General features: G+C 38.1%; 3 protein-coding genes across 3 annotated transcripts; 1 reads left to right on the forward strand and 2 right to left on the reverse strand.

Moving 5' to 3' along the window:
• LOC104746021 (two-component response regulator ARR1) lies at positions 1,837-5,304 on the forward strand. Its single transcript, XM_010467408.2, has 6 exons — positions 1,837-2,026; positions 2,688-2,840; positions 2,950-3,384; positions 3,463-3,539; positions 3,619-4,770; positions 5,051-5,304. The coding sequence occupies exons 1-6, from the start codon at positions 1,837-1,839 to the stop codon at positions 5,117-5,119; spliced, it is 2,076 nt and encodes a 691-aa protein (XP_010465710.1). The 3' UTR covers positions 5,120-5,304.
• Positions 5,439-8,244, reverse strand: LOC104746022 (COBRA-like protein 8). The gene is made up of 2 exons (XM_010467410.2): positions 7,403-8,244; positions 5,439-7,074 (listed from the first exon to the last, which is right to left on the reverse strand). The coding sequence occupies exons 1-2, from the start codon at positions 7,923-7,925 to the stop codon at positions 5,654-5,656; spliced, it is 1,944 nt and encodes a 647-aa protein (XP_010465712.1). The 5' UTR covers positions 7,926-8,244; the 3' UTR covers positions 5,439-5,653.
• LOC104746023 (GATA transcription factor 17) lies at positions 10,030-11,073 on the reverse strand. The gene is made up of 2 exons (XM_010467411.2): positions 10,781-11,073; positions 10,030-10,560 (listed from the first exon to the last, which is right to left on the reverse strand). Exons 1-2 carry the CDS (start codon positions 10,973-10,975, stop codon positions 10,171-10,173), a joined length of 585 nt encoding a protein of 194 aa, XP_010465713.1. The 5' UTR covers positions 10,976-11,073; the 3' UTR covers positions 10,030-10,170.

Below are 12,085 nucleotides of genomic sequence, written 5' to 3' on the forward strand. Positions count from 1 at the left end.
CGTGATGATGGAAAATGCTTAGGTGTATTTTTTTGNCAATGATGGTACGGCCATTAAGCTCTTTCCCGTTCATCTCTTCAATAGCATCTCTCATGGATTTCTCGTCCTTGAAGGTGACGAATCCGATTCCCCTTATCTTCCAGTCTCACGATCGTTAATAATCTGTAAACAAAAATCAAACAGATCCACACAAATCAGCAGAAAACCAATCAAAGAACACTGAAAAAAAAAGACGATGAAAAGCTCATAAAATCAAGAACATGAACGTACCGATGGGACAAAATTATTCAAGAGGGGTAAATAATATATTAGACACAAAGATTATATTATTTTAACCAAATAATATAATGAATATAGAAAGTCAGCTTTCTTATAATATTTGTGTATATACGTATAAAATAAAATAATATAATCAGTATTATACTCTCAAAACAATATGTTTAGCTAAACGAACCACTTTCACAACACATTTTTAGTAGTTGACGGATATGAATACTAATAACTTATACTTCCTCCGTTTCATAATAAATGTCATTTTGATACTTTACACACAAATTAAGAAAATATATTAAAATATCATTTATATCCTTAAAATTGATATTGACTCTTGATATTCTTCAATGAATATGAGGTTAAAGTTGGAAATTTATGTTTAATATTACATTGAAAATCTAAAATGACACTTAATTTGAAACAAAAAAATCAGGCCAAAATAACACTCTTTGTGAAACAGAGGGAGTACTAGTATTTCTTTTTGCCGTTTAATCTAATACACACACAACACATGTAGGTCCATTCATTAAGACAAGGAAGCATGGTTTTCTTCTCAATTACAAAACTTAAAATTCAAAGGCTTTAGTTTAAGTCAAACTTCTTCTTCAACCTCTCTCTCTCTCTCCTTTGGTAAATTCCTTTATTCGAATGTGTAGAAAATAGAAACAAAAACTTTAACATTTGGAAAAAAATAGAAACTAATAACAATAGATTAGGAAATAACAATAATAATGAAAATCTGTTTTTAAGGTTTTGAGTTTACAACTTTACATAAACGAGATAATTTAAATTTTTGTTTCTTTTTTTATAATTATGAGCTGGATCCACGCATCAAGGGTCTTTGGTCCCACTATCTTCCAATTATATTAAAAAACTTCCTTTACCCCTGTATTTTCGATGAATTGATAATTCCAACCCAACATTTTACTATTTAACAAAATAGCCAAAAACTTTTTAGTTAAATTTTAAAACAACATCCAATATTTTTTGACATCCCAAAGGTTTTTTTTTTTTGTTTTTTGTTTGTACTTTGCAATAGACATAACTAATCTGTGAAAAAATGAAGAATATAAAAGAAAATGGGATCTAAAGTGAAACTCTTAGAAATAAATGGTCTAAATGATGAAAAAATCAAAAAACAAAGGCTCTGCATATAGGAATACAATTTATATATATGTAAAGTAATTATATGAATGACTATATATAAATAAAACCACAACTTTTTTTTTTTTTGCTTCTTCCTTTTTTTTTTAAATTATTAATATAATAATAATAATTTGTAATATAGAGCTTTACTCTGTCTGTCTGATTAAAAAAACAGAGGAATAGAGCTCTAAGGTGAGACAAGCCATGTCTTCTTCTTCAACTCCCTAAGTCTCATCTCACCATCTCTCTCTCTCTCTCTCTCTCTCTTTCTCTCTTTTACCCCCAAATTCATATTCTCACACTACTCTCTCATCGTCTTCCAATTTTTTCTTATTCTCTCAAATTCAACTAAAAAAATCGAATAATTATTCCCCTCTTTCTTTCTTTCTTGGTATATATTCTCTTTTGGAGAGAGATATGATGAATCCGAGTCACGGAAGAGGACTCGGATCGGCTGGTGGGTCTAGTTCCGGTAGAAATCAAGTCGGCGGCGGTGGTGAGACCGTCGTTGAGATGTTTCCTTCTGGTCTTCGAGTTCTTGTAGTTGACGATGACCCTACTTGTCTCATGATCTTAGAGAGGATGCTTAGGACTTGTCTTTACGAAGGTTCGTATCCAAAAACACAACGAGATCTTCTCTTTTCTTGTTTTGTTTTGTGTGTGTGTTTAACGATATAGTTCTATGAGGAGGTCTCTCTCCTCCTCTTCCTCCAATGATGTGGTTTATTTTTTTTTTGTGGTCCATTCTCTCTCTCTCTCTCTCTCGTAAAAATTATGGTTTATTTTGAGTAATAATTATGGTTTTTCATTTCGGTGGTTGACTAACTTTGCTCTCCCTAAAATAGAAATTTAAATTGCAGCTAACTTTTTTTTGTTGCTCTTTTAATTAAGATTCATATACGTTACCAATTCTCAAGCTTCTTGATTTAGATCACACTATATGATCTGGTTTCAAGATTCACTTTTGAGGATAACCCTTTTCTTAGCAAATTACAATAAGTTGTGAGATCCATTGTGTTTTTATATATGAATAATTGAGGGGCTTTAAATGGATTTAAATCTGAGTCTCTCTGATCTTTGACTTGCGTTTGGTTAAAATGTCAATTTCAAGACATGTTTTGTTAGGACTCTTATCTATCTACAGTTCTGTCTCTCTCTTAAATATGTCTTTGGTGTTGAATCTCTCTGTTTTTTCTTTTTTTCTTTTTAAACTCTTGGGATATGGAAACACTCTTGGCTGATTTTTATTTCTCTGACATGACATGCAGTAACGAAATGCAACAGGGCAGAGCTGGCATTGTCTCTGCTCCGGAAGAACAAACATGGATTTGATATAGTCATCAGTGATGTTCATATGCCTGACATGGACGGCTTCAAGCTCCTTGAACATGTTGGTCTTGAGATGGACTTACCTGTTATTAGTACGTTACATTATTCCTTTAAATCTCAAAGTTTGAATCTTTTTATAAATTCTTCAACAATTATGGATCCAATTACTGATCTTGTTTTTCTGAATATTATGTAACTCAGTGATGTCTGCGGATGATTCAAAGAGTGTGGTTCTCAAGGGAGTGACGCATGGTGCCGTTGACTACCTAATCAAACCAGTACGAATGGAGGCACTCAAGAACATATGGCAGCATGTCGTTAGGAAGAGAAGGAGCGAGTGGAGCGTACCAGAACATTCTGGGAGCATTGAAGAGACAGGGGATAGGCAGCAGCAGCAACACAGAGGAGGTAATGCAGCTGTTTCTGGTGGTGAGGATGCAGTGGACGATAACTCGTCCTCTGTTAACGAAGGGAACAACTGGAGGAGCAACTCGCGGAAGCGGAAAGACGAGGATGGGGAAGAGCAAGGGGACGATAAAGATGAAGATGCGTCTAATTTGAAGAAACCGCGTGTTGTCTGGTCTGTTGAATTGCATCAGCAGTTTGTTGCTGCTGTTAATCAGCTCGGCGTCGAAAGTAAAGACTTAAAGCTTATTACATTTTGCATTTGTGATTACTATGCTTAGGGGTCTAATTGATCTTTGTATTGCACAGAGGCGGTTCCTAAGAAGATCTTAGAGCTGATGAATGTTCCTGGACTAACCCGAGAAAACGTAGCCAGTCACCTCCAGGTATAAATCTTATACCGGATAAAGGAATGAGCCATTTGATTTGCATAGATGTTCTTACCAACTTAGTGTGGACTTACAGAAATATCGGATATATCTAAGACGGCTTGGGGGAGTATCTCAACACCAAGGCAATCTAAACAACTCGTTTATGACGGGTCAAGACGCAAGCTTTGGCCCTCTTTCAACATTAAATGGGTTTGATCTTCAAGCGTTAGCCGTCACAGGTCAGCTACCTGCTCAGAGCCTTGCACAGCTTCAAGCAGCTGGTTTAGGCCGGCCTACAATGGTCTCTAAGTCAGGATTGCCAGTTTCCTCTATTGTGGACGAGAGGAGTATATTCAGCTTTGACAACTCGAAAACAAGATTCGGAGAGGGACTTGGACATCATCATGGGCAACAACAACCCCAACAGCAACAACCGCAGATGAACTTACTTCACGGTGTCCCAACAGGTTTACAACAACAGCTTCCTTTGGGTAATAGAATGAGCATTCAGCAACAGATCGCTGCTGTTCGAGCTGGACATAATGTTCAAAACAGTGGAATGCTGATGCAGTCATTGCCCCGTGGACCACCGCCAATGCTAACCTCGTCGCAGTCATCCATTAGGCAGCCAATGTTATCAAACCGCATTCCCGAGAGAAGTGGTTTCTCTGGAAGGAATAATGTCCCTGAGAGCAGCCGAGTGTTACCAACAGGTTACACCAATCACCTAACAACACAACACTCGTCAAGCTCATTGGCTTATAACAACTTCCAAACAGAACTCCCTGTGAACAGTTTCCCGTTAGCAAGTGCGCCAGGCTTATCAGCAGTTCCAGTAAGGAAAACCAATTCTTACCAGGAAGAGGTTAACAGCTCTGAAGCTGGTTTCGCTACCCCGAGCTACGACATGTTCACCACAAGACAGAATGATTGGGATCTAAGGAGTATTGGAATAGCCTTTGATTCTCATCAGGACGCAGAATCAGCTGCGTTTTCGAATTCAGAAGCTTTCTCTTCTTCATCCATGTCAAGAAACAACAACACAACGGTTGCAGCCACCGAGCATGTCCGGAACCACCAGCAACAGCCACATCCGGGAATGGTCCAGAACCATCAGGTTTATGCGGATGGAAACAGCGGTTCAGTGAGGGTGAAATCTGAGAGAGTGGCGGCGGATTCAGCGGCAATGGCTTTTCACGAGCAGTACAGTAATCAAGAAGATCTTATGAGCGCACTTCTTAAGCAGGTTTGATTTTTTTTGGTTTTTTTCTCACTTATATAGAAGCATAATCTGATCGCCAAGCACACGTTTCAAAACCAAATATATATAACAGTTCTCAGACGCTTTCTCACCATTTGTCACATCACATGTGTTTCATAATTACGTAAACTACCACTAAGTAAACAAGAAAGATCCAAAAAATGTAACTAATCCAAGAACATTGACTTGTATCAACGAACAAAGAGCAGTTGCAGTTTAAACGTTGGCTTAACAGAACTGGAAACACAATCTTGTGTTGATACAGGAAGGAATTGCACCGGTTGATGGTGAATTCGACTTTGACGCATACTCGATCGATAACATTCCGGTTTGATTGGATAAAAAAGCTCGATAAACCGAAGGGACTATCGGGGATTTGTATTGTATCATTTACACGACCATCTACTTCTACTTAAAATTTGTTTGATATGTATAGTCTGCATGAAATTTTAGATGGCAGATTATATACAAAAATTATTATTTATGTTAGGTTTTAATTATATACCTTGACGATTTTTTTATGTTCCTCTTTTATGTACTGAGGTTGTTTAGGGTTTTGATTTTTTCTTTTAACTTGGATAATAAGACGTCTTGTAAGTATTTTTGAAGTGAATCAATGCTATATATAAGGATCCTATCAAGAATTCAAGATCAAGACTTAAAGCCGGACTAAAGATATTATTAAAGCACAAGGAGTTTGTCTATTCAATGTGTATACATACTGATTAGCAAAATCTGATCATAAGAGATTCAAGAATCACACGCTGCACAAAGCACAACTGACTATTTTTGTAACATATCTGGTTAGAAAGAATCAAGAAACCTGTGTATTGTCCAGCTAAATGGTGAAGCTCCTCAATGGAACTTTTTAAATCCGCAGAAACATTAGAGCCAAAAATGGTAACACCATGAGAAGAGAAGTGGACACATGTCTCCTTTGACTGTTGTTCGTGGGTAGTACAGAAGGGAGTGAACATTCCTGGCCGTTGAAGTACACTTTGGTCGGAAACCCATCTCCTGAATGAACTTTGATTCCAGGAGTTCCTTTCTTGGTGAAGGACAAAACAGACTGCTGTTTCCCTGGTACCCTAAAGTCCTTATCCGGGTCCTTCCCGTCACTCTCTGCCATAAGATAGTTCAGTCCAGGAAGCCCTTCCATTAAAACAGTGCTGTTCTTGCCGTTGATAGCTATGGTAGTTCCATTGAAGGAGTAAGCTTTCTGAAAACCCGGTACAGCTTTTTTCAGTTCAACCGCTGTAAACCAATCTGCAAAATCAGTTTCCCCCCAGTTGAAGAGTGTGACTCGAGCAGTCCATCCTCCTCGATAGTCTGTAGCTAGATGCCAGTTTATGCTGACTCCACAGTTATCTCCACAAGGCAAAGGGTTCGGGAGCTTGCGTCGTTTTATAGCTGCCCAAGCAGTGGCAAGTGTGGTTCGGTTCTCAAACGGGATTAGAAGAGCCTGAGGTGGAAGAAGTAGAGCTGGAGAGGTTGCACTGCAAGTACGCGCCACTCTGTTGCTAGAACAACCTCCACAAGCGCAAGTTTTACAAGGGATGATCGAGTCATTGAAGTAAGAAGAGAATGAGACGCAGCATTTAGGAGTAGCTGGTTGACTGATGTTACAGACGACTTGCCAGCTAGCAAATGCAGTTTTGTTTGAAGGCAAACCGCTTGGATCAGGGAACTGGCTTGAGCTGACTCGGACAGGAGGACCACATTTGTAATCAGGGTTAAGGTTACCTTTAATCTGCCAGTTCTGTGGAGGCGTTATAGCTGAGATGTTGAGATCCGGAGGCATTTTGTAAACTTGCATTTGAAAAACTGATTTGGACTTCTCTGGATCCATGGACCGTGGCAGAATCGTCCCGTTTCTGCAGCAAAATGGGATACGTCCCATATCTGAATCGTTGTATTTAGTGAGAGGGAGGTCTATGATATGTGGCCTTCTTGCACAGCTCAAAACGTTGGAGAAGTCAATTTGTCCATAGTATTTTGATTGCGGACCACTGATGCAATCCGATGAATCGACAACACTCGGGTAAGCTCCTCTGGTTGAGAAGATAAACTCATCTTTCATCCACGCGAAACTCAGATCCCAATTGTCAAGCCGACCAAGCGGGTTATGATTCTCGATCGTTACCTGCGCATAGTAACTCGACTGATACGCTCTGGTCACATCGTACATTATGGTTAGATCTCCCTCTTGCCTAGGAAGGAACTTTTCAACAATCTTGGCTGTTGTAATGTTCGGATTTGGCGTGCAACATACTTCCAGAACATTCCAACCTGTTAAAAAAACAATAGAACTCTGCCTTCAGAAAAGCCAAGCAAGTAGATTGTTTCTTAAGTAACTATAAGGTTTTATCTGAATTTGCTAATGAGGACTAGTTCAACCTTTGAATGTACCAAGAGATAGACTTTTTCAACGAGTGAATGATTAAAAAACTAATAGAACCAACCACTGTGATCGTTCCTCCAATTTTTCACTCTTTCTAATGCTTTCGTACGTAATGAAAATAACAAATTCAAGATCACACAATACCTAATAACGTTCAACACGCAACAATTCTTGAAATTTTCTTGAACAGTCGACACATAACAAAATATGTTTTACCTCGTTGAGTAGGTTTGGGACAAGACCAGCCATCATTAACAAGAGTGATGTTTTTCGGAAGCGGAACTCTCGGCGGCGCAACTCCAAACTGAGTACCAACGAGCTCAACACGTGCTTCCATCTGAGTGACGTCACCCGCCGTCATAATAGCCGACTTCAAATCCGCCGAAGGAAACCCGGAGAAGATCGTCCCGTTCTCGACGCTAACAGGGAGGCTAGAACCGTCGGAGAGAACGGCGTTGGTGGCCGAAACGAGAATCTCGCGGTGGGCGAATTTGACGAAGACACGCCACGATTTAAGCTCGTCGCGTCCGTTGTTGAGCACCGTGATCGCTGACTCGAACCGGTACGGCTGGTTCTTCGTGTCGTTCGGTTTAATCTTGGTGCCGGTTGAGTAAACGTAGGAAACGAACACGCCGTTGCAGAGATTGGCGTCTGGAGAAAGCGGTGGAGGAGCTTGGGGCTGAGACGACGTTAGTGAGATCGCCGTGAAGAGAGATAACAACAGGATCCACAAACCCATGATGAGTCTTGATCTCTCTTTACTCACAAAAACCTCTTTTTCTTGAGAAAATTCGAAAATGAAAAAAGTAGAAATTAATCAGAGCTTTTATATGATGAAGAGATGAAGACCGCGTGAAAGAACAGAACAGTTTAGACGCTGTAATGAAAAGAGAGTTATGTGCGCGTTGAAACTTGCTTGCTTGGTTTGGTCTCATAGTCACATGTTTTCTTGTTTAAGTAAATAAAAAAGGGTTACACAAACGAGACTAAGTTAAAAAAATTACAAGATGAACCATGTATTTTTCTAATCAATCAAAAGTGCAACTCGGGTATAGTTATGTAATATGTGTAGATTATTACACTGATATCAAAGGTAGCTTATGGAATGTTTGCTTAAATGATTTATTTTGACAGAAAAAAACTTCTATTTGTAATAGTGTTTTATGGAAATGTTTGGATGTAATGAGAGGGATATATATATATTATGAAGATTTTGCGTGATTTTGGTAAAGAAAAAGGAAAACGCGTTTCCAAATTTAATAAAATTTGATTATGAACATATGGACATAAATGATTTCTTTCTTATAAATGTGGTAATAAATTAATAATTAGTATTTGTTTCCATAACAATGATTTAATTTATGTATAAAAAATATACTACCATAAGTTAAAACCCAAAAGAGATATGTTATTGATAATTGTCTTTTTAGATGTCACCTTTGCTTTGAATTTGATTAATGACTTTTGCAACCTTTCCCTGAGGATTAGTATTAAATAGTCAGTTTATCAAATCTATAGGTACTAAATTGAAGAAACTGAGTAATATAAGGGTGAAAACAGAAATGGTCAAAGAAAGTCCCGTTGAGCGAGCCAGGTCGGTCTGAGCCTGAGCCTGAGCCTGAGCCTGAGGTGTCCACTCGCTTGCCCCGTTTACTTGAATCCTTCTCCCGTGGTTTTCACCTAGCCACTTGCCCCCATTTGACCACCACGGTGTCTAATTTTAAATTACAAAATATTGTTTCGTCACGATTTTAGATTTTTGTAATTCATAATTCATTGATAATATTCTATGTGATGACTTATTAAAGTTTATTTTTGGTTGCAGTGGTCAGAGCGAACAAATTTATTTGTGGATACAAATCTATTTGCTGATAGTACCATTTTTTATTTACCACTCATCAAATACAGTTCGTAAGTGGTGCGGTCCAAAAAATACAGAAAAAATTGCTATGGACCAACTGTGGACTATTCTTATGTACAAATAAAGTTGGTACCCAGCGGTCTGCTATTGGTCCTATTTTTAAGGCGGACTAAATCACTGACGGATTTAGCCGCTCCAACCGCAGTCAGAGCCCGCCCAAAGGCCAAGCAAATGAAGCATCAGTTTGCGGCTGTATATTTTATATACAAAATTCGGCTCTCTTTTGTCAAAAGTTTCTTTGGTCCAATGGCGTTAAGAGTAATAGTAAAGTTTCACTCATCGCGTGTTTGAACCGCTTGTAGCTCATTTTCAGCCCAACTTTTTTAAATTAATTGTGGCCCTCGAAAAATTAGCCACGGCTTTGACCGCAGTCACCATTCAGAACTTTAATCATTTTATTACATACTAATAAAATGAAAGAAGTAAAAAAAAATAAACATTTACTAGGGTTACAAACCTACAATTTACAGTTTCGCTATTACAAAGTTACCAAAACAATTTCAATCACAATGGGAAAAAAATCGAAATTTGAAGATATTTTTATTAAAAAAATCTCAAACTCAAACCATACAAAATTTGAAATTTGAATTTCGCACAAAAGGAAGGAAACATAATTTTAAAAATTCAAATCAAATACGTCTTCAATGGACCAAAAAAACAAAAAAAGGGGGGGGCGTTGATGGAGACAGGACAACTAAAACCACGCGCCTCGATTCTCTCAAAAAAGCCCAATACCCTGGGCTAGTCGGGCCCATAAAAAAAGGTACATTGACGCACAAAAAAAATTACGACCAACTCCTCATTATTGTGTGCATATTCAATGATTAACATCCAATGATCCAAAACAAAGTGTTTTTTTTGTTAATAATGTTTGAATTCATTAAGAGAATGAACCACACAAAACATTAGCGAAACCAAAATAGAAGAAAAAAAAACGACATCACTAGGGAACTTTTACACATTCATTTCTTACAATGTTCTCTATCTAATTAAAAGTTAATTCAAAATCGCTCTCACTTAATTATTATTATTATTTCCTAATAACCAAAAACAAGAACCCGGTTTAGGCGTAAACAGAGCTACAAGAAAGCGCCATGAGAAGCACAGCGGCTCTTTCTTCCTCACCGAGTTTCCTCCATAGTCTCTTCTTCTCAATGGCTGATCTCTTCATCACCGGCACTTTAAACCCTAAATCCAAAAATTTACTCACTCCTTTGTTATTATTGTTGTTACTGCTACTACTAGTAGTAGTACTCTTGCTATGATTGCAAGTCTTGTGATCATCCTCATCATCCTCATCTTTGTTGTTCTTCTTAACGTTTCGATCTTCAAGGTTTAGATCATTACTACTGATCTGATTGCTTTTTCTAATCTTCTTCTTCTCCTCTGATCTCACACCAGCAGCCGCTTGTCTCTTCTTCCTGCTCTTGATCCCACAAGCATTGCACAATGACTGCATATTTCACAAATCAACAAAAGCAAATCTATTAGTACCAATGCTTCTGATCACAAACTTAGATCGCCAAATTCAAATGTGAAGAGATCAGTTCCTATTGGTGAACATAAGCATAGATCGGATCATACTAAGATGTGAATACAGCGATCCACTGATCAGATCTAGTAAAATCGGAAACTCAAAGAAGAAGGATATGAAATTGAAAAAGGGGGCTAACCTTTGGACCGGCAGGGCCACCACGCCAGAGAGGAGTACGGATAGTTCCGCAATCAACGCAAGTGCGTTTGGTATCACCGGAACTACTACTACCACCGCCGCCGCTTCCGCTGCTGCTGCAGTTCTCGTTATCAACATCGGATAACTCTCCGGCAGAGTCTAGCTTTGTTTTGGTTTCTTCTGATCTCTCAGACATCTTCAAAAAAATAAGAAAATGATCGTTTTGATGATAAGTAAGTAAGAGAGAGAGAGAGACGGCGAGGGGATGAGAGAGGCAACTGATAAAACAAACGGAGAGGTATTTTATAATTGTGTGGGAGGAAGGCGGGGGGGCGGAGAAACCCTAGTATTTCGGGTTACTTGAAGTTACCATTATACCCTCGAGCGGGAGCTTTTATTACTTTTGTACCACCCGCCAACCACAAAAAAAAAAAATCTAAAGTAGCGTCTGAATTAAAAAAAGGAAATAACGAGGGAAGATTTTAGTTTTTAATTTTGGTTTTCAAAAAACAAGATTCAAAGTGGCGCCGCATTTTTAATAAATACGCCAAAATTATTGGGCTTAATTTGATAGTCCAAGCCCATGACCACAAAACATAATAAATTAGTAATAAAATACACCAAAACTGGAATTGGTAAATAATAGCTTATTTCTGAAGGTCGCATAAAAAAAAAAGAAAACTGTAACCTTAACTTATTTTTACCTATACAACTCTTTCTAATTAAAAAACCCTAAGCTTTCTACGACATCGATCCTTTGCTGAGAGAGAAGACAATGACGGAGATATCAAATCTTCCAAGGGATTTGTTGGAGGAGATATTCTTTAAACTTCCTAAACAATCTTTGAGAGTAGTACGATATATCTGCAAAACGTGGAACAAGTTATCCAAAGATGAGAGCTTTACAAATAAACGCCTTGCTCAAGAAGCTACATCAAGCGAAAGAGAGTTTCTGGTGGTCATGTTTAAGGATTTTAAACTTTATCTAATGAGTGTCAACCTCCATGGAATTCAAAACCAGGTTATTAAATCATCCATAAAGCATAAAGGTCAACTTATTAACATTCACAACTCATATCCAGTCGGTATGTCAGGAGTACTATGTCATTGTTCAGGGTTATTGTTATGTACTAGAGATGACTTTACTAGCCTCGTGGTTTGGAACCCGTATACAGAGCAATCTCGGAGGATCGAACCTATAAGTTCTGAAGGATTGAACTTTCCTTGGTATGCTATTGGATACGAGACGAGAAACTCGTGCCGCAAGTACAAAGTTTTGAGATATGAAAAAAAAAAAAAAAAAAAA

This window comes from Camelina sativa, chromosome 15 (genome assembly GCF_000633955.1).
Source record: "Camelina sativa cultivar DH55 chromosome 15, Cs, whole genome shotgun sequence".
In the NCBI taxonomy this organism is placed as follows: domain Eukaryota; kingdom Viridiplantae; phylum Streptophyta; class Magnoliopsida; order Brassicales; family Brassicaceae; genus Camelina; species Camelina sativa.